The sequence below is a fragment of the Pelobates fuscus genome, chromosome 8 (assembly GCF_036172605.1).
Source record: "Pelobates fuscus isolate aPelFus1 chromosome 8, aPelFus1.pri, whole genome shotgun sequence".
NCBI classification, from domain to species: Eukaryota; Metazoa; Chordata; class Amphibia; order Anura; family Pelobatidae; genus Pelobates; species Pelobates fuscus.
Window position 1 is genome coordinate 3,668,721 of NC_086324.1, and position 27,701 is coordinate 3,696,421.

A 27,701-nucleotide genomic window follows, 5' to 3' on the forward strand; every position below is an offset into this window, starting at 1 on the left:
CCACTGCTTGAAGAAGGTGTCTTCCAGAAACTAGGAGTTGAGCTTGACTCCATCCTCAACCCGAAAAGGCCCCACAAGCTCATCTTTGATGATACCAGCCCAAACCAGTACTCCACCTCCACCTTGCTGGCGTCTGAGTCGGACTGGAGCTCTCTGCCCTTTACCAATCCATCCATCTGGCCCATTAAGACTCACTCTCATTTCATCAGTCCATAAAACCTTAGAAAAATCAGTCTTGAGATATTTCTTGGCCCAGTCTTGACGTTTCAGCTTGTGTGTCTTGTTCAGTGGTGGTCGTCTTTCAGCCTTTCTTACTTTGGCCATGTCTCTGAGTATTGCACACCTTGTGCTTTCGGGCACTCCAGTGATGTTGCAGCTCTGAAATATGGCCAAACTGGTGGCAAGTGGCATCTTGGCAGCTGCACGCTTGACTTTTCTCAGTTCATGGACAGTTATTTTGCGCCTTGGTTTCTCCACACGCTTCTTGCGACCCTGTTGACTATTTTGAATGAAACGCTTGATTGTTCGATGATCACGCTTCAGAAGCTTTGCAATTTTAAGAGTGCTGCATCCCTCTGCAAGATATCTCACTATTTTTGACTTTTCTGAGCCTGTCAAGTCCTTCTTTTGACCCATTTTGCCAAAGGAAAGGAAGTTGCCTAATAATTATGCATACCTGATATAGGGTGTTGATGTCATTAGACCACACCCCTTCTCATTACAGAGATGCACATCACCTAATATGCTTAATTGGTAGTAGGCTTTTGAGCCTATACAGCTTGGAGTAAGACAACATGCATGAAAGAGGATGATGTGGTCAAAATACTAATTTGCCTAATAATTCTGCACACAGTGTATTGTTCACAAATCTGTCTAAATCTGTGTTAGTGAGCTCTTCGCCTTTGCTGAGATAATCCATCCACCTCACAGGTGTGGCATATCAAGGTGCTGATTAGACAGCATGATTATTGCACAGGTGTGCCTTAAGCTGGCCACAATAAAAGGCCATTCTAAAATGGGCAGTTTTATCACACAGCACAATGCCACAGATGTCACATGTTTTGAGGGAGCGTGCAATTGGCATGTTGACTGCAGGAATGTCCACCAGAGCTGTTGACGGTAAAATTGAATGTTCATTTCTCTACCATAAGCCGTCTCCAAAGGCGTTTCAGAGAATTTGGCAGTACATCCAACCGGCCTCACAACCGCAGACCACGTGTAACCACAACAGCCCAGGAGCTCCACATCTAGCAGCATCACCTCCAAGATCATCTGAGACCAGCCACCCGGACAGCTGCTGCAACAATCGGTTTGCATAACCTAAGAATTTCTGCACAAACTGTCAGAAACCGTCTCAGCGAAGCTCATCTGCATGCTCGTTGTCCTCATCGGGGTCTCAACCTGACTGCAGTTAGTTGTCGAAACCGACTTGAGTGGGCAAATGCTCACATTCGATGGCGTCTGGTACTTTAGAGAGGTGTTCTCTTTGTGGTTGAATCCCAGTTTTCACTGTACAGGGCAGATGGCAGACAGCGTGTATGGCGTTGTGTGGGTGAGCGGTTTGTTGATGTCAACATTGTGGATCGAGTGGCCCATGGTGGAGGTGGGGTTATGGTATGGGCAGGCGTATGTTATGGACAACGAACACAGGTGCAGTTTATTGATGGCATTTTGAATGCACAGAGATACCGTGACGAGATCCTGAGGCCCATTGTTGTGCCATTCATCCACGACCATCACCTCGTGTTGCAGCATGATAATGCACGGCCCCATGTTGCAAAGATCTGTAGACAATTCCAGGAAGCTGAAAACATCCCAGTTCTTGCATGGCCAGCATACTCACCGGACATGTCACCCATTGAGCATGTTTCGGATGCTCTTGATCGGCGTATACAACAGAGTGTTCCAGGTCCTGCCAATATTCAGCAACTTCGCACAGCCATTTAAGAGGAGTGGACCAACATTACACAGGCCACAATCGACAACGTGATCAGGCACACCTTTGCAATAATCATGCTGTCTAATCAGCATCTTGATATGCCACACCTGTAAGGTGGATGGATTATCTCGGCAAAGGAGAAGTGCTCACTAACCCAGATTTAGACAGATTTGTGAACAATATGTGAGAAAAATAGGCCTTTTGTGTACATAGAAAAAGTCTTAGATCTTTGAGTTCAACTCATGAAAAATGCGGGGCAAAAACAAAAGTGTTGCGTTTATAATTTTGTTCAGTGATTCAGGATTCGGGGTATATAGTTACACTGTCAGGATTCGGAGTATATAGTTACCGTGTCAGGATTCGGGGTACATGGTCACACTGTCAGGATTCGGGGTACATGGTAACACTGTCAGGATTTGGGGTACATGGTCACACTGTCAGGATTCGGGGTATATAGTTACACTGTCAGGATTCGGGGTACATGGTCACACTGTCAGGATTTGGGGTACATGGTCAAACTGTCAGGATTCGGGGTATATAGTTACACTGTCAGGATTCGGGGTACATGGTCACACTGTCAGGATTTGGGGTACATGGTCACACTGTCAGGATTCGGGGTACATGGTCACACTGTCAGGATTCGGGGTATATAGTTACACTGTCAGGATTCGGGGTACATGGTCACACTGTCAGGATTCGGGGTACATGGTCACACTGTCAGGATTCGGGGTATATAGTTACACTGTCAGGATTCGGGGTACATGGTCACTCTGTCAGGATTCGGGGTACATGGTCACACTGTCAGGATTCGGGGTATATAGTTACACTGTCAGGATTCGGGGTACATGGTCACACTGTCAGGATTCGGGGTACATGGTCACACTGTCAGGATTCGGGGTATATAGTTACACTGTCAGGATTCGGGGTACATAGTCACACTGTCAGGATTCGGGGTACATGGTCACACTGTCAGGATTCGGGGTATATAGTCACACTGTCAGGATTCGGGGTACATGGTCACACTGTCAGGATTCGGGGTATATAGTCACACTGTCAGGATTCGGGGTATATAGTTACACTGTCAGGATTCGGGGTATATAGTTACACTGTCAGGATTCGTGGTACATGGTCACACTGTCAGGATTCAGGGTACATGGTCACACTGTCAGGATTCGGGGTACATGGTCACACTGTCAGGATTCGGGGTACATGGTCACACTGTCAGGATTTGGGGTACATGGTCACACTGTCAGGATTCGGGGTATATAGTCACACTGTCAGGATTCGGGGTATATAGTCACACTGTCAGGATTCGGGGTATATAGTCACACTGTCAGGATTCGGGGTATATAGTCACACTGTCAGGATTCGGGGTATATAGTTACACTGTCAGGATTCGGGGTATATAGTCACACTGTCAGGTTTCGGGGTATATAGTTACACTGTCAGGATTTGGGGTACATGGTCACACTGTCAGGATTCAGGGTACATGGTCACACTGTCAGGATTCGGGGTACATGGTCACACTGTCAGGATTCGGGGTACATGGTCACACTGTCAGGATTTGGTTTTGGTTGTGGATTTGCTTTTTAAATTAGTTAATATTTTTGGATAAAGTTAATTTAAATTCATTTGAATGTTTATCCAAAAATATTAAATGGAGTCCATTATTACTCATCCCCAACTCTACATTAGTGAGACGCTGGGTAATATTAATGATTGTTGCTGACATGTAAAGTTACTGCACTTGCGTAGCAATCACACTTTTCCTTCATGTTCTTTGTTTAATGGCAGTAAAGAAGATTCTGAGCCGGTTTCTTCCTTGGGGAGAATGGCCGCAGCTGGGAAAGGTTTGCCAGTACTCTCCAGGAAGAAGAGGCAGTTACAGACTCTGCAGCAGAACGCATCTACCGTGAGAAACGCTAATACTATCAGCAAAGTCTCTCCTGTTATTTCAAAGGACGAGAATACTGGGGAGATCGGCTTCCTCTTCTTTCAATCCCTATGTTTTAACATTCTATTTCTTCTTATTCCTTATATAAAGTATATAGACATGTTATATATTGTAATGCAGGACAAAGCAACCACACAGATATCTGACCGGATATAGAGCACACTGATATCTGACCCGTCTGACAGTCCGATATAGAGCATGCTGATATCTGACCCGTCTGACAGTCCGATATAGAGCACGCTGATATCTGACCCGTCTGACAGTCCGATATAGAGCATGCTGATATCTGACCCGTCTGACAGTCCGATATAGAGCACGCTGATATCTGACCCGTCTGATATAAAGAATCGGTGATATCTGACCGGTCACACAGTCTGCTATAGAGCACGCTGATATCTGACCGGTCAGACAGTCCGATATAGAGCATGCTGATATCTGACCGGTCAGATAGTCCGATATAGAGCATGCTGATATCTGACCGGTCACACAGTCTGCTATAGAGCACGCTGATATCTGACCGGTCACACAGTCTGCTATAGAGCATGCTGATATCTGACCGGTCACACAGTCTGCTATAGAGCACGCTGATATCTGACCCGTCTGATATAAAGAATCGCTGATATCTGACCGGTCAGACAGTCTGCTATAGAGCACGCTGATATCTCACCGGTCAAACAGTCCGATATAGAGCATGCTGATATCTGACCGGTCAGACAGTCCGATATAGAGCATGCTGATATCTGACCCGTCTGACAGTCCGATATAGAGCATGCTGATATCTGACCGGTCAGACAGTCCGATATAGAGCATGCTGATATCTGACCCGTCTGACAGTCCGATATAGAGCATGCTGATATCTGACCCGTCTGACAGTCCGATATAGAGCACGCTGATATCTGACCCGTCTGACAGTCCGATATAGAGCACGCTGATATCCGACCCGTCTGATATAAAGAATCGCTGATATCTGACCGGTCACACAGTCTGCTATAGAGCACGCTGATATCTGACCAGTCACACAGTCTGCTATAGAGCACGCTGATATCTGACCGGTCAGACAGTCTGCTATAGAGCACGCTGATATCTGACCGGTCACACAGTCTGCTATAGAGCACGCTGATATCTGACCGGTCAGGCAGTCTGCTATAGAGCACGCTGATATCTGACCGGTCAGACAGTCTGCTATAGAGCACGCTGATATCTGACCCGTCTGATATAAAGAATCGCTGATATCTGACTGGTCACACAGTCTGCTATAGAGCACGCTGATATCTGACCGGTCAGACAGTCCGATATAAAGAATCGCTGATATCTAACCGGTCACACATTCTGATATAGAGCTTATTGATATCTGACCAGTCAGACAGTCCGATATAGAGCACGCTGATATCTGACCCGTCTGACAGTCCGATATAGAGCTTATTGATATCTGACCGGTCAGACAGTCCGATATAGAGCATGCTGATATCTGACCGGTCAGACAGTCCCATATAGTGCATGCTGATATCTGACCCATCTGACAGTCCGATATAGAGCACGCTGATATCTGACCCGTCTGATATAAAGAATCGCTGATATCTAACCGGTCACACAGTCTGCTATAGAGCACGCTGATATCTGACCGGTCAGACAGTCCGATATAGAGCATGCTGATATCTAACCGGTCAGACAGTCCGATATAGAGCATGCTGATATCTGACCAGTCAGACAGTCCCATATAGAGCATGCTGATATCTGACCGGTCAGACAGTCCGATATAGAGCATGCTGATATCTGACCCGTCTGACAGTCCGATATAGAGCATGCTGATATCCGACCCGTCTGATATAAAGAATCGCTGATATCTGACCGGTCACACAGTCTGCTATAGAGCACGCTGATATCTGACCAGTCACACAGTCTGCTATAGAGCACGCTGATATCTGACCGGTCAGACAGTCTGCTATAGAGCACGCTGATATCTGACCGGTCACACAGTCTGCTGTAGAGCACGCTGATATCTGACCGGTCAGACAGTCTGCTATAGAGCACGCTGATATCTGACCGGTCAGACAGTCTGCTATAGAGCATGCTATCTGACCCGTCTGATATAAAGAATCGCTGATATCTGACTGGTCACACAGTCTGCTATAGAGCACGCTGATATCTGACCCGTCAGACAGTCCGATATAAAGAATCGCTGATATCTAACCGGTCACACATTCTGATATAGAGCTTATTGATATCTGACCGGTCAGACAGTCCGATATAGAGCACGCTGATATCTGACCTGTCTGACAGTCCGATATAGAGCTTATTGATATCTGACCGGTCAGACAGTCTGATATAGAGCATGCTGATATCTGACCGTCAGACAGTCCCATATAGTGCATGCTGATATCTGACAGTCCGATATAGAGCACGCTGATATCTGACCCGTCTGACAGTCCGATATAGAGCACGCTGATATCTGACCGGTCAGACAGTCCGATATAGAGCATTCTGATATCTGACCCGTCTGACAGTCCCATATAGTGCATGCTGATATCTGACCGGTCAGACAGTCCGATATAGAGCATGCTGATATCTGACCGGTCAGACAGTCCGATATAGAGCATGCTGATATCTGACCGGTCAGACAGTCCGATATAGAGCACACTGATATCTGACCCGTCTGACAGTCCGATATAGAGCACGCTGATATCTGACCCGTCTGACAGTCCGATATAGAGCACGCTGATATCTGACCCGTCTGACAGTCCGATATAGAGCACGCTGATATCTGACCGGTCAGACAGTCCGATATAGAGCATTCTGATATCTGACCCGTCTGACAGTCCCATATAGGGCATGCTGATATCTGACCGGTCAGACAGTCCGATATAGAGCATGCTGATATCTGACCGGTCAGACAGTCCGATATAGAGCATGCTGATATCTGACCGGTCAGACAGTCCGATATAGAGCATGCTGATATCTGACCCGTCTGACAGTCCGATATAGAGCTTATTGATATCTGACCCGTCAGACAGTCCGATATAGAGCATGCTGATATCTGACCGGTCAGACAGTCCCATATAGTGCATGCTGATATCTGACCCGTCTGACAGTCCGATATAGAGCACGCTGATATCTGACCCGTCTGACAGTCCGATATAGAGCACGCTGATATCTGACCGGTCAGACAGTCCGATATAGAGCATTCTGATATCTGACCCGTCTGACAGTCCCATATAGAGCTTATTGATATCTGACCGGTCAGACAGTCCACTATAGAGCACGCTGATATCTGACCCGTCTGACAGTCCCATATAGTGCATGCTGATATCTGACCGGTCAGACAGTCCGATATAGAGCACGCTGATATCTGACCGGTCAGACAGTCCGATATAGAGCTCGCTGATATCTGACCGGTCAGACAGTCCGATATAGAGCATTCTGATATCTGACCGGTCAGACAGTCCACTATAGAGCACGCTGATATCTGACCCGTCTGACAGTCCCATATAGTGCATGCTGATATCTGACCGGTCAGACAGTCCGATATAGAGCACGCTGATATCTGACCGGTCAGACAGTCCGATATAGAGCACGCTGATATCTGACCGGTCAGACAGTCCGATATAGAGCATGCTGATATCTGACCGGTCAGACAGTCCGATATAGAGCATGCTGATATCTGACCCGTCTGACAGTCCCATATAGAGCATGCTGATATCTGACCGGTCAGACAGTCCGATATAGAGCATGCTGATATCTGACCGGTCAGACAGTCCGATATAGAGCATGCTGATATCTGACCCGTCTGACAGTCCCATATAGAGCACGCTGATATCTGACCGGTCAGACAGTCCCAAATAGAGCATGCTGATGTATCTGTAAGATATATGTTCAATTTTGCCCCTTAATATCAGAACACTGTAAATTGTAATTATGTGCTAGAGATGGCAGCAATAAAATACACAATAAAAAGGTAAAATACTTGCAAAAACATAACATACAGTGATATAATTTCTAATTAGTGGGGTAATAGCTGCTTGATCCAAGGAGACATCTGACTGCTATTTTGGGGTCAAGAAGGAATTTTTTCCTAGTTTGTTGCAAAATTGGAAGCATGTCAGACGTTTTTTTTTGCCTTCTTTTGGATCAACAGCAAAAACATATGTGAGGAAGGCTGAACTTGATGGACGCAAGTCTCTTTTCAGCCTATTTTACTATATAACTATGCAATTATGTTATTTCACTAAAGTGCAAATTGTCAGGAGATCTCCATCCTCCTTTATCTGTCTATTAACTCTTGTCATGTGTTACTCTGTGTGAAGATGAGTTGTAATAAATAGAAAAGCAATATTTTAATCTGCTTGATAATGCACATTCTGTTCTCATTGCAGGTCATTGAATATCAGAATCTGCGATTTCCAATTCATTTATCCAATCCGTATTCGGTGGCCATTGTACTTAACCAGCAGCCAGGCAGACTGAGAGCCAGAGACCTGAGAGACGGTAAGTGGAGACAGCATGCGCGGCAGGGTGAGATGTGACTGGCTTTGACATTTATCATCCAATTCCAGCTCTGACAAACGATAAGGGGAGTAGAAGGCAGGCTAAAGAGGCCCTGTTTGAACAAAGGGTGCAGCACAATGTCAGTGAGGAGGAGGCAAACCAGCTCAAGTGGTGAGTACAAACAGTAGCTGTGTCATGTGGCCTGCATGGCATTCAGAGGCGCAGCTCTGCCCACTACGTGTCACATATGACAGGTCCTGATGTTTCTAGCGAGTTAAAGAAAAAATTGGAAAGTTTCTGTGTGCAAGGTCACACCCATAAACATACATGTCATCAGGGCCAGCCCAAGACATTGTGTTACTGGATCCAAGTATGAAAAGCTGTCCCTCCCCCACCCCAAAAAAACCAACAAATATGCTTCTGGGTATGCTGGGGATGTAGTGTGTGTCTGTGTGTGTGCTGGGGATGTAGTGTGTGTGCTGGGGATGAAGTGTGTGTGCTGGGGATGTAGTGTGTGTCTGTGTGTGTGCTGGGGATGTAGTGTGTATGTGTGTGCTGGGGATGAAGTGTGTGTCTGTGTGTGTGCTGGGGATGTAGTGTGTGTCTGTGTGTGTGCTGGGGATGTAGTGTGTCTGTGTGTGTGCTGGGGATGAAGTGTGTGTCTGTGTGTGTGCTGGGGATGTAGTGTGTGTCTGTGTGTGTGCTGGGGATGAAGTGTGTGTCTGTGTGTGTGCTGGGGATGTAGTGTGTCTGTGTGTGTGTGTGTCTGTGTGTGTGCTGGGGATGTAGTGTGTCTGTGTGTGTGCTGGGGATGAAGTGTGTGTCTGTGTGTGTGCTAGAGATGAAATGTGTGTCTGTGTGTGTGCTGGGGATGTAGTGTGTCTGTGTGTGTGCTAGGGATGTAGTGTGTGTCTGTGTGTGTGCTGGGGATGAGGTGTGTGTCTGTGTGTGTGCTGGGGTGAAGTGTGTGTGTCTGTGTGTGTGCTGGGGATGAAGTGTGTGTCTGTGTGTGTGCTGGGGATGTAGTGTGTGACTGTGTGTGTGCTAGAGATGAAATGTGTGTCTGTGTATGTGTCACGATTCTGGGAACCAAAACACGCTAACACACACACAGAAAAGGTGCAGTACCGGACCTTAGAGTGGCCGGGCTAAGCACACAAAGAATAGTCAAGAGACAAGCCGAGTAAGGGGAACCAGAAGACAGAATAACGAGAGACTAGCCGAGGTCAAAGGGTAGGAGAAAGTCACAAGGTCGGATAAACAAGCCAGAGAGTACGTAACCAGAGAGAACCACAAGTAGAACAGCAATACTAGAAAGCAAAGACCACAACAGGGCAGAGACAGGAAAGGTAAGTATTTAAACCCATTGCTTAACTCTGATTGGATAATTTCCAATCAGAGTTAACAATCACACGTGGGAGATATCTATACCTCCCACTGTGATTGAGGCACTGTGCCTTTAACGCCGGGTCAGGTGGCTGACCCCGGCGTTTAGAAAATTGGGCGGTCTCCCAGCATGCAGCGTCATGCATGCTGCCGCTGGGGGATGAAGAGGAAGAGGCGGGCGGCATCCGAGGCTGGGAGGATGCCGCTCGCCGAGCGCACGAGGAGAAGGGGACCGCGGACGGCTGGAGGGTGAGTGCCGCGAGCGGACTGCAGCCTCCCCTCGCAGCCGCCCGCGGGATCCTGACAGTGTGTGCTGGGGATGTAGTGTGTCTGTGTGTGTGCTAGGGATGTAGTGTGTGTCTGTGTGTGTGCTGGGGATGAAGTGTGTGTCTGTGTGTGTGCTGGGGATGTAGTTGTATGTGTGTGTGCTAGGGATGTAGTGTGTGTCTGTGTGTGTGCTGGGGATGAAGTGTGTGTCTGTGTGTGTGCTGGGGATGTAGTTGTCTGTGTGTGTGCTAGAGATGAAATGTGTGTCTGTGTGTGTGCTGGGGATATAGTGTGTCTGTGCTGGGGATGTAGTGTGTGTCTGTGTGTGTGTGTTGGGTGTGACGGTACCTCTGTCAATCGCTGCTTCCTAGTGCTTGTGAGTACCATAGGCACCGCACTGGAACACCATAACCACCGTAAACCCCACGAACTGCCGCAGCTTTGCTGGGGTCTCGCTGTCCTCCACCCACCCTGGACCCAAGACCATGATCCAGCTTCCAGGATAGACATCTCCTAGTCCAGAGAGCGAAGCAGGAACACCTCTTATAAGAGCTTGTGATTATACTCTGGGGAGTATTGTGATAAAGCAATCCCCAGAGTGAATGTAGTTCTCCAATCCCCCAAACATGAGCCAAGACTTCATGAAGGGGTAAAGGCAGCCATCACTGGCCTTATATGCAAGTCCCCATGCAAGGAACACTCCCACCTGGACCTTGTGGGGAACTGCAGCACCAAGTCACAGACCAATAACAACAATGGTTAAATGCATGACACTCCCATATACAAACACACAATCCCTCTCTCTGCCTGGGAGATAATTGAATCAGGGACTGTACTAATCTAATCCAATTATCTCCAAACACAGAAAAAAACATACTTTAAAAAAAAAAAAAAACACCCCATACATAAAACCCCACAATGTTACATCCCCTGATAGCCCTGACCTGGGTGACCAACATATCAAAAAATCACCTAGATCAGTTCAGGGGTTCAGGAATTTCCTGGTAGTCTTATATATTGACCGACCGTGCACATGGTCCCATGCCCAAAACAGTTCCAGAGAATTAGTGTTAACGGCCGGTCTCTCTGTCTGGAGTACAAAAGTACCTACTTCATATTAACAGAGCCTTTTAAAGTAGTTTAGCCAGGTCTATTGCAGGGGCCATAGTCACAGGGTAGGAGGCTGGCAAACAGGACCCTCCCAAAACACGTGGCAAACTCACAGGAAAAAGGTTTGTCACACTGGGGATGTAGTGTGTCTGTGTGTGTCCTGGGGATGTAGCGTGTGTCTGTGTGCGTGCTGGAGATGTAGCGTGTGTCTGTGTGCGTGCTGGGTATGTAGCGTGTGTCTGTGTGCGTGCTGGGTATGTAGCGTGTGTCTGTGTGCGTGCTGGGTATGTAGCGTGTGTCTGTGTGCGTGCTGGAGATGTAGCTTGTGTCTGTGTGCGTGCTGGGTATGTAGCGTGTGTCTGTGTGCGTGCTGGAGATGTAGCGTGTGTCTGTGTGTATGCTGGGGGTGTAGCTTGTGTCTATGTGTGCACTGCAGCCTATACACTTATCTACATACTGTATCTGTGTATATCCATGTGTGTCAGTGTTTGTATCTGTGTCTGTATCTGTATGTGTGTCAGTGATTGTATCTGTTTGTCTATGTATCTGCATGTGTTGCAGTGTTTGTGTGTCTGTATATCTGCATGTGTATCAGTGTCTGTGCAACTGTATATGTGTCAGTATATGTATCAAAAACTGATACTGACACACATACAGATGTACAGACACACTGATACGCCTGCAGACACCCAGACATCCACACCGGCACATACAGACACTGACACATACAGATAAACATGCTGCCACACATGCAGATACACAGACATACAGATACACACACTACACATACAGTATACACAAGTACACACTACACATACACAGATACACACTACACATACACATATACAAACACAAAGATACACACACAAATACCCACACTACATACAGATACACACACTACACATACAGTATACACAAGTACACACTACACATACACATATACAAACACAAAGATACACACACTACACATACAGTATACACAAGTACACACTACACATACACAGATACACACTACACATACACATATACAAACACAAAGATACACACACACACAAATACCCACACTACATACAGATACACACACTACACATACAGTATACACAAGTACACACTACACATACACATATACAAACACAAAGATACACACACTACACATACAGTATACACAAGTACACACTACACATACACAGATACACACTACACATACACATATACAAACACAAAGATACACACACACACACAAATACCCACACTACATACAGATACACACACACACACACACGGCAAAATGCCGCTCCTGTCAGAGTTCCACCTAGAGCCGTGGCTCCAGCGCGATCTATTGACGGGCCGGCCCTGCATGACATGTATTCAAATACCGCATGATCTGCCGATTATCTCATGTGTTCACATCCCAAGCTGCACAGTGGGTGCTGCCGTTATTTCAGCCTCCCTGCTTTTAATGATGTGCGGACAGAGGAGCTGGGTAGAGAATTACAATGTATACTCGGCTCCTCTCCTAGCCTGTCTGAGAAAGGCCATACATTACCTGTTCTGTTTGGGCAATTCGTAAAACATGTCATTTGCCAAGGTTGTGTGGGATCATTTTTCCTTTTATATTATGGGTTGTGGCGGGATTAGATCGCGCACCCTGTTAGCTCCCTCTGCCTGAGTAACGGGAGAAGGCAAAAATAAAGCAAGCAGTTCAATATCAGCCTGTTTTCCTCCATCTTTTCTTTATATAACGGACTCCACTCCTCACACGTTGAAGAGGCTTTTAGCTTATTGCACTGATCTCTTTTTTCTTATAGTATATACGGTAACCATCATGGAGTGGCAGAATGTGCCCACTGGTTTAGGTCCGGTTTCAGCTTATTTACATATTCCTCTGCAATGGCTTATTTCCTAAAACAAAAACATTTTTCTGTTCATAAACCACAAATCCTCTCAGACATTACAAAACAAATTAAAGATTATGAAGATTACTCTAGAAGAACTAGGTATACAGGGATGGTTGCTTGATGCAATTTTAGCTTTATACAAAGACCCTACAGCAAGAACAATTGGCCCTGGCATATGCTCAGACTGGTTCAAATTGAACAACGGGACCAGACAAGGCTGCCCGTTGTCCCCTTTACTGTTTATATTAACTATAGAGGTGTTAGCTAACAGAATTAGAAATAATGAAAATATTAAGGGATTCACAGCAAGCCAGAAAGAACTTAAAATATCTCTTTACGCAGATGACACTATTCTATTTTTAAGTAATACGTCATCATCAATATCAAATGCAATGACAGAAATTGAAATGTACAGTGCAGCATCAAATTATAAATTAAATAAAACAAAATCAACGGCTGTATATGTCAATATGTCGAAGCAAGAAATAGATTCTTATCAAGAAACATATAATTTTATTAAAGCTAAAAACGTTCCCATATCTAGGAATCAAAATTAGCAGAAAAGTAGAAAACATTATGAGAATAAACTTCATGGATCTTCTAAAAGAAACTAATAAGAATTTGAAAGAATTGAGAAAACTAGAAGTATCTTGGGGAGGAAGAATAAACATTTTGAAATCATATGTTTTGCAAAAATGGATCTATATGTTTAGAATGCTCCCATTAGAAATCCCGAGTGCATGGTTAACAATGATTAACAATTCCTTCTCTAATTTTGTATGGCGAGGGAAAAAACCCAGGATTAAAAATGAAGTACTATCAAGAGGAATAAAGAAGGGAGGCTTGGGATATCCAAACATAAGAAAATATTATGAGGCTGGGATTATAATGCACGTTATGGCTGGACAGATAAAACAAAATAAAGAGGAAGTATGGTGGTGGTCAGAAGTAGAATCTAGTCAAGTAAGAGATCCTCTAGACTTACTCTGGACAACAAAAAAATGCAACTTATCCAGATCATATATTCTAGGACAGATTATTCCAATATGGAAAAAAATAAGGAAAAAAATCGATTTAGTAAATAAAATATTTGATTTTCAAAATTTAGACATAATCGAATTAAATATGGAGAATATTTCCCTAAAATCTTGGAAGGAAAAAGGAATAAATACTTTAAAAGATCTGACTAAAGAGGGTAAAATCAAACCCTATAAAACGTTGATAGAAGAGTTTAAGTTCTCTGCTAAAGATGTATATACGTACCTTAGAGTAAAATATTTTTTGGAGAAAGTTGAGTTAGTAAAAGAGGGTAAAATGTACGACATTTTAAAATCAATTTTATACCAGAATAAAACAAAGCAGCTGTTCTCTAGATGTGTTAGAATGTTAGTCCCAATGAATGATTCAGTCCTAACAAGCGCTGTTAAAAAATGGAACATTGAATTAAAAATAAATATAGAATTAGACGAATGGATAGCTATTTTACAAAAAAATAATAAATATGTCCATTCCTTTATACTGATAGAAACACACTTCAAGTTGGCTTACCAATGGTATATGACTCCAACTAAAATAGCTAAATTTGATACATCCATGGACACAAAGTGCTGGAAGTGTAGAGAGGAAAAAGGAAATTATATCCACATGTGGTGGTCATGCAAAAAAGTAATAGTTGTAGGGCAGTGGGCTCAATTTATCATCCATACACTGTGTGGAGTAAAAATATTTCTAAAACCTGAAACAATGCTATTACACTACCAATGGCCAAATTTAAATAAAATAAATCAATTTTTAATTATTCATTGTTTAACAGCCTGTAAAATAATAATAGCAAGGAACTGGAAGGGAGATACCGCATTTAACATTAAATTAATAACAATTCAGTTGATTTACCAAATCAAAATGGAGAAGGATCACTGCACGTTTCTGAATGATAATTTGAGCCTATGGGAAAATTGGGAAAAAAAATTACTACAAATGTAATATTGATACCATTTGAAAAAAAAAAAAAAAGAAGTATAATTTGGAAGTATGTGGAGCTCTCGTGGGGGGATGGGATGTGTTGTGTTTTGTCTAAGTCTTTATGTGTATGAATATGAATTTTTAAACATGTTTTTGTACAATGAAATTATGGTGATAAAATTAAAATAAAAAGAGAATGAAAAAAATAAAGATTACTCACAGCAGCTCAAGACCACAGACATACAGATCCAGCAACAAGGTTCCGCCCAGCAATTCTGATCCACATGCATTGGAGGGCTATAATCAGCAGAAATGTAACAGTGGTTCCATAGTGATTGAATCCACCCATGCTGCAGGGGCCCAGAAACCAGTCACATTATTTTATATTTCCCATATTTCAACAGGCAGGTCTGCCTTGGCAGGGAGCCAATATCAGCAAAAATGCGTCAGACGATCAACAAAGAGCGTCACAGTGCAGAGACTGAATACAAGGTGAGATCACACCAGGTTAAAACATTCTGCTGCCCCCTCTATTCTATATTACCCCCCTCTATTCTATATTACCCCCTTCTATTCTATATTACCCCCTATATCTGACCTTCTATTCTATACTGCTGCCTCTGTCTCACCCTCTACTCTATTCTATACTCTCTGTAACGGATTCCCTATACTCTGAGTATATCCGTTATGGAGCCATCATAGCCCTTCCCCACCGGTTGCATGCCATCTGCCAACCAAGTTTCTCGCTGGACTGCGTACCACCATAGTGCCTCGTACGCGTCGTCTAACCTCATCTCTTTCTGGACCAGTAACTCAAGATGCCTTACCCACTCTGTCAAGGCTTTTCCAGGATCGGCATCCATGGGCTCACTTGTTCCTGCCAGTGGTGCGCTGTACTTGAAAGCTTCTCTTTCCACCGAAGCTGTGCTACCTCCATGAACTCCTGCCAGAGGTCTCGCATTACACATTCTCTCCAGGACACATCGTTCCTTTGCCAATATGTCTTGTTCTCACCGTGACATCCAGACAGCCAGACATGGTCACCCCAGAAGTGCCCAACAGGGGATTTGAAACTGAGTCCTTATCATCCCAAGCCTGCATTCCTGCCTCTAAGCCACTATTTCAGATCATGTATCAGCCTAAAGTCCGATCTTGTTTTATCTGCAGCACTAGGGGGCTGGACTTCACCTCTAAGCCACTATTTCAGATCATGTATTAGCCTAAAGTCCGATCTTGTTTTATCTGCAGCACTAGGGGGCTGGACTTCACCAGTGGCCTATCTAAGCCCACCTGAAACAGATCAGTATTAGCTGGGTATTTAAGCACTGCCTCACCCTGGGAACTTTGTCAGTTCATTGACTCTGGTTTCTGTATTTGTGATTCAGTGTTCTCCAGTTGACTCCTGGCACTTTCTGACTTTTGGCTTATCCTTGAAGTTTCTCCTGCTTGTGTCCTTGCCTGTACTGCGACTTGGAGCAATATCCGGCACAGACTCACAGGCCAGGTGAATTCCTACCTGACCACCTTGCTCTCTGTTTAATTGCAAGGGTGAGCATATATCTCTGCCTACCGGACTCCCACCTCAGGTAAGCCTTGACAGTAATCTCCATTGAAACTCCTCCTCATGTGGGGACACGGCCCGGGGGCTAGCTCGCTCCATCTCCACAGTTCCTCTTTATACAGGGGCACTGCTGCACTCCTCACTTCTTTTCCTGGCTTGGGATATCCATTTGGGAGAAAAATTCCGCCGTTTGCCACCAATGTAACGGATCCCCCATACTCTGGCTGAGTATATCCGTTATGAATCTCCCGAGTCCCAAGCGCAGTTGTGATTATAGCCCAAGTTCCCCAAACACCAGCCTAGACTTGATGAAGGGTAAAGCTAATCTGTTTAATCCAGGCTCAATGGGCTGCTTTTATACAATACAGGGACACAGTAAACACACCCATGACACTCCCACAACACACCGATAAACACGCCTACAAAATGTCCCCAAAATGCCATGTCACCATGACTAAGCATAAAATGACAAAATATGAAAACACACAAAAATATATATTTCCCGCATAGGAACCCCTATAGTCTATGCTTCCACGGATAGCCTGGATATGAGCGCCCAACATATGCGAAAAAGCGCTCAGATCCCACAAACACAGCCGAAACCCCACTGGGGTAAAGTTCTGACCTGCCACACACATGGTCCTATGCCCAAAACCATTCCAGGGCGTTTTTGTCCTTTTGACGATCAACTTCGGGAGTTCTATGCGAATGAAAATCTGAACGCACACTTTGACTTCCTGCTAGCGTTTGTTCATATGAACCATACAAATAAACCTACCGAATGTCGCTTTCCTGATGTGTGTGGGAAAGGAGCAGGCATTTGTCCGAGTTCAGCGGTGTTCGGAAGTTTGAGTCCGATTTTAGTTCCATGCGATCTACGCCCAAACACCCATGCCTGCATTCTCGCGAACAAGATGGCCACCACACAGTTCCCACGCGTTGGAGGCCACCCAACCACACAATTAGAACCCACACTAGTTGAAGTGTCAGGAGAGGTTAACAAGGGTCAATAATCTCAGAGGTGGTCCGCAGTTCGTGAGTTGGTTCGGTTCCCGAACAGTCCAAGGGAATGCCGCGAACCAAGTCTTTTAACAGCCTTTTAGCATGGCCCATAGTCAGTGGGCAGAAGGCTAGCCTCCACACTCCTCCAGGAGCCAGTGCCGAATGTCCAGGCAAAGGGGCGTTCGTCACACCACCTCTATCTGACCTTCTGCTCCATACTGCACCCTCTATGTGACCTATTACTCTATACTGCCCCCTATCTGACCTACTAATCTATACTGCCCCCTATCTGACCTTCTACTCTATACTGCCCCCTATCTGACATTCTAATCTATATTGCCCCTCTATCTGACCTACTGCTCTATACTGCCCATCTATCTGACATTATACTCTATACTTCCCCCTCTATCTGACCTTCTATTCTATACTGCCCCCTTTATCTGACCTTCTATTCTATACTGCCCCCTCTATCTGACATTATACTCTATACTTTCCCCTCTATCTGACCTTCTATTCTATGCTGCCCCCTCTATCTGACCTTCTATTCTATACTGCCCCTCTATCTGACCTTCTATTCTATACTGCCCCCTCTATCTGACATTATACTCTATACTTCCCCCTCTATATGACCTTCTATTCTATGCTGCCCCCTTTATCTGACCTTCTATTCTATGCTGCCCCTCTAACTGACCTTCTACTCTATACTGCCCCCTCTATCTGATCTTCTATTCTATACTGCCCCCTTTATCTGACATTCTATTCTATACTGCCCCTCTATCTGACCTTCTATTCTATAATGCCCCTCTAACTGGCCTTCTATTCTATACTGCCCCTCTAACTGACCTTCTATTCTATACTACCCCTCTATCTGACCTTCTATTCTATACTGCCCCTCTAACTGGCCTTCTATTCTATACTGCCCCTTTAACTGACCTTCTATTCTATACTACCCCTCTATCTGACCTTCTATTCTATACTGCCCCTCTATCTGACCTTCTATTCTATACTGCCCCTCTATCTGACCTACTGCTCTATACTGCCCCCTCTATCTGACATTATACTCTATACTTCCCCCTCTATCTGACCTTCTATTCTATGCTGCCCCCTCTATCTGACCTTCTACTCTATGCTGCCCCCTCTATCTGACCTTCTTTTCTATACTGCCCCTCTATCTGACCTACTGCTCTATACTGCCCCCTCTATCTGACATTATACTCTATACTGCCCCACTATCTGACCTTCTATTCTATACTGCCCCCTTTATCTGACCTTCTACTCTATACTGCCCCCTCTATCTGACCTTCTATTCTATACTGCCCCTTTATCTGACCTTCTATTCTATGCTGCCCCCTTTATCTGACCTTCTATTCTATGCTGCCCCTCTAACTGACCTTCTACTCTATACTGCCCCCTCTATCTGACCTTCTATTCTATACTGCCCCCTTTATCTGACATTCTATTCTATACTGCCCCTCTATCTGACCTTCTATTCTATACTGCCCCTCTAACTGGCCTTCTATTCTATACTGCCCCTCTAACTGACCTTCTATTCTATACTACCCCTCTATCTGACCTTCTATTCTATACTGCCCCTCTAACTGGCCTTCTATTCTATACTGCCCCTCTAACTGACCTTCTATTCTATGCTGCCCCCTCTATCTGACCTTCTATTCTATACTGCCCCTCTATCTGACCTACTGCTCTATACTTCCCCCTCTGTCTGACCTTCTATTCTATGCTGCCCCCTCTAACTGACCTTCTACTCTATACTGCCCCCTTTATCTGACATTCTACTCTATACTGCCCCTCTATCTGACCTTCTATTCTATACTGCCTCTCTAACTGACCTTCTATTCTATACTACCCCTCTATCTGACCTTCTATTCTATACTGCCCCTCTAACTGACCTTCTATTCTATACTGCCCCTCTATCTGACCTTCTATTCTATGCTGCCCCCTCTATCTGACCTTCTATTCTATACTGCCCCCTTTATCTGACATTCTACTCTATACTGCCCCTCTATCTGACCTTCTATTCTATACTGCCTCTCTAACTGACCTTCTATTCTATACTACCCCTCTATCTGACCTTCTATTCTATACTGCCCCCTCTAACTGACCTTCTATTCTATACTGCCCCTCTATCTGACCTTCTATTCTATACTGCCCCTCTATCTGACCTTCTATTCTATACTGCCCCCTCTATCTGACCTTCTATTCTATGCTGCCCCCTCAATCTGACCTTCTATTCTATACTGCCCCTCTAACTGACCTTCTATTCTATACTGCCTCCTCTATCTGACCTTCTATTCTATACTGCCTCCTCTATCTGACCTTCTATTCTATACTGCCCCTCTATCTGACCTTCTATTCTATACTGCCCCTCTAACTGACCTTCTATTCTATACTGCCCCTCTATCTGACCTTCTATTCTATACTGCCCCCTCTATCTGACCTTCTATTCTATACTGCCTCCTCTATCTGACCTTCTATTCTATACTGTCCCCTCTATCTGACCTTCTATTCTATGCTGCCCCTTCTATCTGACCTTCTATTCTACGCTGCCCCCTCTATCTGACCTTCTATTCTATACTGCCCCTCTATCTGACCTTCTATTCTATACTGCCCCCTCTATCTGACATTATACTCTATACTTTCCCCTCTATCTGACCTTCTATTCTATACTGCCCCTCTATCTGACCTTCTATTCTATACTGCCCCCTCTATCTGACATTATACTCTATACTTTCCCCTCTATCTGACCTTCTATTCTATGCTGCCCCCTCTATCTGACCTTCTATTCTATGCTGCCCCCTTTATCTGACCTTCTAATCTACGCTGCCCCCTCTATCTGACCTTCTATTCTATACTGCCCCCTCTATCTGACCTTCTATTCTATGCTGCCCCCTCTACCTGACCTTCTATTCTATACTGCCCCCTCTAACTGACCTTCTATTCTATACTGCCCCCTCTATCTGACCTTCTATTCTATACTGCCCCTCTATCTGACCTTCTATTCTATACTGCCCCCTCTAACTGACCTTCCAATCTATACTGCCCCCTCTATCTGACATTATACTCTATACTTCCCCCTCTATCTGACCTTCTATTCTATGCTGCCCCCTCTATCTGACCTTCTATTCTATACTGCCCCCTCTAACTGGCCTTCTATTCTATGCTGCCCCTCTAACTGGCCTTCTATTCTATACTGCCCCCTCTATCTGACCTTCTATTCTATACTGCCCCTCTATCTGACCTTCTATTCTATACTGCCCCCTCTAACTGACCTTCCAATCTATACTGCCCCCTCTATCTGACATTATACTCTATACTTCCCCCTCTATCTGACCTTCTATTCTATGCTGCCCCCTCTATCTGACCTTCTATTCTATACTGCCCCCTCTAACTGGCCTTCTATTCTATGCTGCCCCCTCAATCTGACCTTCTATTCTATACTGCCCCTCTATCTGACCTTCTATTCTATACTTCCCCCTCTATCTGACCTATTCTATGCTGCCCCCTCTATCTGACCGTCTATTCTATACTGCCCCCTCTATCTGACCTTCTATTCTATACTGCCCCCTCTAACTGACCTTCTATTCTATGCTGCCCCCTCAATCTGACCTTCTATTCTATACTGCCCCTCTATCTGACATTATACTCTATACTTCCCCTCTATCTGACCTTCTATTCTATGCTGCCCCCTCTATCTGACCTTCTATTCTATGCTGCCCCCTCTATCTGACCTTCTATTCTATGCTGCCCCCTCAATCTGACCTTCTATTCTATACTGCCCCCTCTATCTGACCGTCTATTCTATGCTTCCCCTCTATCTGACCTTCTATTCTATGCTGCCCCCTCTATCTGACCTTCTATTCTATGCTGCCCCCTCTATCTGACCTTCTATTCTATGCTGCCCCCTCTATCTGACCTTCTACTCTATGCTGCCCCCTCTATCTGACCTTCTATTCTATACTGCCCCTCTATCTGACCTTCTATTCTATGCTGCCCCCTCTATCTGACCTTCTATTCTATGCTGCCCCCTCTATCTGACCTTCTATTCTATGCTGCCCCTCTAACTGACCTTCTATTCTATGCTGCCCCTCTAACTGACCTTCTATTCTATGCTGCCCCCTCTATCTGACCTTCTATTCTATACTGCCCCTCTATCTGACCTTCTATTCTATACTGCCCCCTCTATCTGACCTTCTATTCTATGCTGCCCCCTCAATCTGACGTTCTATTCTATACTGCCCCTCTATCTGACCTTCTATTCTATGCTGCCCCTCTATCTGACCTTCTATTCTATGCTGCCCCCTCAATCTGACCTTCTATTCTATGCTGCCCCCTCTATCTGACCTTCTATTCTATGCTGCCCCTCTATCTGACCTTCTATTCTATGCTGCCCCCTCTATCTGACCTTCTATTCTATGCTGCCCCCTCTATCTGACCTTCTATTCTATGCTGCCCCTCTAACTGACCTTCTATTCTATGCTGCCCCCTCTATCTGACCTTCTATTCTATGCTGCCCCCTCAATCTGACCTTCTATTCTATACTGCCCCTCTATCTGACCTTCTATTCTATGCTGCCCCCTCTATCTGACCTTCTATTCTATGCTGCCCCCTCTATCTGACCTTCTATTCTATGCTGCCCCCTCTATCTGACCTTCTATTCTATGCTGCCCCCTCAATCTGACCTTCTATTCTATACTGCCCCTCTATCTGACCTTCTATTCTATGCTGCCCCCTCTATCTGACCTTCTATTCTATACTGCCCCTCTATCTGACCTTCTATTCTATGCTGCCCCTCTAACTGACCTTCTATTCTATGCTGCCCCTCTATCTGACCTTCTATTCTATGCTGCCCCCTCAATCTGACCTTCTATTCTATACTGCCCCTCTATCTGACCTTCTATTCTATGCTGCCCCCTCTATCTGACCTTCTATTCTATGCTGCCCCCTCAATCTGACCTTCTATTCTATACTGCCCCCTCTATCTGACCTTCTATTCTTTGCTGCCCCCTCTATCTGACCTTCTATTCTATACTGCCCCCTCTATCTGACCTTCTATTCTATACTGCCCCTCTATCTGACCTTCTATTCTATGCTGCCCCCTCTATCTGACCTTCTATTCTATGCTGCCCCCTCTATCTGACCTTCTATTCTATGCTGCCCCCTCTATCTGACCTTCTATTCTATGCTGCCCCCTCTATCTGACCTTCTATTCTATGCTGCCCCCTCTATCTAACCTTCTATTCTATACTGCCCCCTCAATCTGACCTTCTATTCTATACTGCCCCTCTATCTGACCTTCTATTCTATACTGCCCCCTCTATCTGACCTTCTATTCTATGCTGCCCCCTCTATCTGACCTTCTACTCTATGCTTCCCCCTCTATCTAACCTTCTATTCTATACTGCCCCCTCTATCTGACCTTCTATTCTATGCTGCCCCCTCTATCTGACCTTCTATTCTATACTGCCCCCTCTATCTGACCTTCTATTCTATGCTGCCCCCTCTATCTGACCTTCTATTCTATGCTGCCCCCTCTATCTGACCTTCTATTCTATGCTGCCCCCTCTATCTGACCTTCTATTCTATGCTGCCCCCTCTATCTAACCTTCTATTCTATACTGCCCCCTCAATCTGACCTTCTATTCTATGCTGCCCCCTCTATCTGACATTATACTCTATACTTCCCCCTCTATCTGACCTTCTATTCTATACTGCCCCTCTATCTGACCTTCTATTCTATACTGCCCCTCTATCTAACCTTCTATTCTATGCTGCCCCCTCTATCTGACCTTCTATTCTATGCTGCCCCCTCTATCTGACCTTCTACTCTATGCTTCCCCCTCTATCTAACCTTCTATTCTATACTGCCCCCTCTATCTGACCTTCTACTCCATGCTTCCCCCTCTATCTAACCTTCTATTCTATACTGCCCCCTCTATCTGACCTTCTACTCCATGCTTCCCCCTCTATCTAACCTTCTATTCTATACTTCCCCCTCTATCTGACCTTCTATTCTATACTGCCCCTCTATCTGACCTTCTATTCTATGCTGCCCCCTCTATCTGACCTTCTATTCTATGCTGCCCCCTCAAACTGACCTTCTATTCTATACTGCCCCTCTATCTGACCTTCTATTCTATACTGCCCCCTCAATCTGACCTTCTATTCTATACTGCCCCTCTATCTGACCTTCTATTCTATGCTGCCCCCTCTATCTGACCTTCTATTCTATGCTGCCCCCTCTATCTGACCTTCTACTCTATGCTGCCCCCTCTATCTGACCTTCTATTCTATGCTGCCCCCTCTATCTGACCTTCTATTCTATACTGCCCCTCTATCTGACCGTCTATTCTATACTGCCCCCTCTATCTGACCTTCTATTCTATGCTGCCCCCTCAATCTGACCTTCTATTCTATACTGCCCCTCTATCTGACCTTCTATTCTATACTGCCCCTCTATCTGACCTTCTATTCTATGCTGCCCCCTCTATCTGACCTTCTATTCTATGCTGCCCCCTCTATCTGACCTTCTACTCTATGCTGCCCCCTCTATCTGACCTTCTATTCTATGCTGCCCCCTCAATCTGACCTTCTATTCTATACTGCCCCTCTATCTGACCGTCTATTCTATGCTGCCCCCTCTATCTGACCGTCTATTCTATGCTGCCCCCTCTATCTGACCTTCTATTCTATACTGCCCCTCTATCTGACCTTCTATTCTATGCTGCCCCCTCTATCTGACCTTCTATTCTATGCTGCCCCCTCTATCTGACCTTCTATTCTATACTGCCCCCTCTATCTGACCTTCTATTCTATACTGCCCCTCTATCTGACCTTCTTCTCTATGCTGCCCCCTCTATCTGACCTTCTATTCTATGCTGCCCCCTCAATCTGACCTTCTATTCTATACTGCCCCTCTATCTGACCTTCTATTCTATGCTGCCCCCTCTATCTGACCTTCTATTCTATGCTGCCCCCTCTATCTGACCTTTTATTCTATACTGCCCCCTCTATCTGACCTTTTATTCTATACTGCCCCCTCTATCTGACCTTCTATTCTATACTGCCCCCTCTATCTGACCTTCTATTCTATACTGCCCCCTCTATCTGACCTTCTATTCTATGCTGCCCCTCTATCTGACCGTCTATTCTATACTGCCCCCTCTATCTGACCTTCTATTCTATGCTGCCCCTCTATCTGACCGTCTATTCTATGCTGCCCCCTCTATCTGACCTTCTATTCTATACTGCCCCCTCTATCTGACCTTCTATTCTATGCTGCCCCCTCTATCTAACCTTTTATTCTATACTGCCCCCTCTATCTGACCTTCTATTCTATACTGCCCCCTCTATCTGACCTTCTATTCTATGCTGCCCCCTCTATCTGACCTTTTATTCTATACTGCCCCCTCTATCTGACCTTCTATTCTATACTGCCCCTCTATCTGACCTTCTATTCTATGCTGCCCCCTCTATCTGACCTTCTATTCTATGCTGCCCCTCTATCTGACCTTCTATTCTATGCTGCCCCCTCTATCTGACCTTCTATTCTATGCTGCCCCTCTATCTGACCGTCTATTCTATGCTGTCCCCTCTATCTGACCTTCTATTCTATGCTGCCCCCTCTATCTAACCTTCTATTCTATACTGCCCCCTCAATCTGACCTTCTATTCTATGCTGCCCCCTCTATCTGACCTTCTACTCTATGCTGCCCCCTCTATCTGACCTTCTATTCTATACTGCCCCCTCTATCTGACCTTCTATTCTATGCTGCCCCTCTATCTGACCGTCTATTCTATACTGCCCCCTCTATCTGACCTTCTATTCTATACTGCCCCTCTATCTGACCTTCTATTCTATGCTGCCCCCTCTATCTGACCGTCTATTCTATGCTGCCCCCTCTATCTGACCTTCTATTCTATACTGCCCCCTCTATCTGACCTTCTATTCTATGCTGCCCCCTCTATCTGACCTTTTATTCTATACTGCCCCCTCTATCTGACCTTCTATTCTATGCTGCCCCCTCTATCTGACCTTTTATTCTATACTGCCCCCTCTATCTGACCTTCTATTCTATGCTGCCCCCTCTATCTGACCTTTTATTCTATACTGCCCCCTCTATCTGACCTTCTATTCTATACTGCCCCTCTATCTGACCTTCTATTCTATGCTGCCCCCTCTATCTGACCTTCTATTCTATGCTGCCCCCTCTATCTGACCGTCTATTCTATACTGCCCCCTCTATCTGACCTTCTATTCTATGCTGCCCCTCTATCTGACCTTCTATTCTATGCTGCCCCCTCTATCTGACCTTCTATTCTATGCTGCCCCCTCTATCTGACCTTCTATTCTATACTGCCCCCTCTATCTGACCTTCTATTCTATGCTGCCCCCTCTATCTAACCTTCTATTCTATACTGCCCCCTCAATCTGACCTTCTATTCTATGCTGCCCCCTCTATCTGACCTTCTACTCTATGCTGCCCCCTCTATCTGACCTTCTATTCTATGCTGCCCCCTCAATCTGACCTTCTATTCTATACTGCCCCCTCTATCTGACCGTCTATTCTATGCTGCCCCCTCTATCTGACCGTCTATTCTATGCTGCCCCCTCTATCTGACCTTCTACTCTATGCTGCCCCCTCTATCTGACCTTCTATTCTATGCTGCCCCCTCAATCTGACCTTCTATTCTATACTGCCCCCTCTATCTGACCGTCTATTCTATGCTGCCCCCTCTATCTGACCTTCTATTCTATGCTGCCCCCTCAATCTGACCTTCTATTCTATGCTGCCCCCTCAATCTGACCTTCTATTCTATACTGCCCCCTCTATCTGACCTTCTATTCTATGCTGCCCCCTCTAACTGACCTTCTATTCTATGCTGCCCCCTCTATCTGACCTTCTATTCTATGCTGCCCCCTCTATCTGACCGTCTATTCTATGCTGCCCCCTCTATCTGACCTTCTATTCTATGCTGCCCCCTCTATCTGACCGTCTATTCTATGCTGCCCCCTCTATCTGACCTTCTATTCTATGCTGCCCCTCTAACTGACCTTCTATTCTATGCTGCCCCCTCTATCTGACCTTCTACTCTATGCTGCCCCCTCTATCTGACCTTCTATTCTATACTGCCCCCTCTATCTGACCTTCTATTCTATGCTGCCCCCTCTATCTGACCTTCTATTCTATACTGCCCCCTCTATCTGACCTTCTACTCTATGCTGCCCCCTCTATCTGACCTTCTATTCTATGCTGCCCCCTCTATCTGACCTTCTATTCTATGCTGCCCCCTCTATCTGACCTTCTATTCTATGCTGCCCCCTCTATCTGACCTTCTATTCTATACTGCCCCTCTATCTGACCTTCTATTCTATGCTGCCCCCTCTATCTGACCTTCTATTCTATGCTGCCCCCTCTATCTGACCTTCTACTCTATGCTGCCCCCTCTATCTGACCTTCTATTCTATGCTGCCCCCTCAATCTGACCTTCTATTCTATACTGCCCCTCTATCTGACCTTCTATTCTATGCTGCCCCCTCAATCTGACCTTCTACTCTATGCTGCCCCCTCTATCTGACCTTCTATTCTATACTGCCCCTCTATCTGACCTTCTATTCTATACTGCCCCTCTATCTGACCTTCTATTCTATGCTGCCCCCTCAATCTGACCTTCTATTCTATGCTGCCCCCTCTATCTGACCTTCTATTCTATGCTGCCCCCTCAATCTGACCTTCTATTCTATACTGCCCCTCTATCTGACCTTCTATTCTATGCTGCCCCCTCTATCTGACCTTCTATTCTATACTGCCCCTCTATCTGACCTTCTATTCTATGCTGCCCCCTCTATCTGACCTTCTATTCTATGCTGCCCCCTCTATCTGACCTTCTATTCTATGCTGCCCCCTCTATCTGACCTTCTATTCTATGCTGCCCCCTCTATCTGACCTTCTATTCTATGCTGCCCCTCTATCTGACCTTCTATTCTATGCTGCCCCCTCTATCTGATCTTCTATTCTATGCTGCCCCCTCAATCTGACCTTCTATTCTATACTGCCCCTCTATCTGACCTTCTATTCTATGCTGCCCCCTCTATCTGACCTTCTATTCTATACTGCCCCTCTA

The 27,701-nt window shown here is 45.4% G+C and overlaps 1 protein-coding gene across 5 annotated transcripts in view; it reads left to right on the top strand.

Moving 5' to 3' along the window:
* CFAP221 (cilia and flagella associated protein 221) overlaps nt 1-27,701 on the top strand; it is a 128,165-nt gene that overhangs the window by 45,214 nt on the left and 55,250 nt on the right. For all 5 annotated transcript variants that reach the window (XR_010085185.1, XM_063429150.1, XM_063429152.1 and 2 more), the window contains exons 9-12: nt 3,734-3,851; nt 8,264-8,375; nt 8,444-8,546; nt 15,403-15,490. Coding sequence is in view for 4 of the 5 variants with exons in the window: in XM_063429150.1 (XP_063285220.1) it covers nt 3,734-3,851; nt 8,264-8,375; nt 8,444-8,546; nt 15,403-15,490 (421 nt within the window). In the remaining variant the exon portion in view is untranslated. The remainder of the gene's footprint in view (nt 1-3,733; nt 3,852-8,263; nt 8,376-8,443; nt 8,547-15,402; nt 15,491-27,701) is intronic.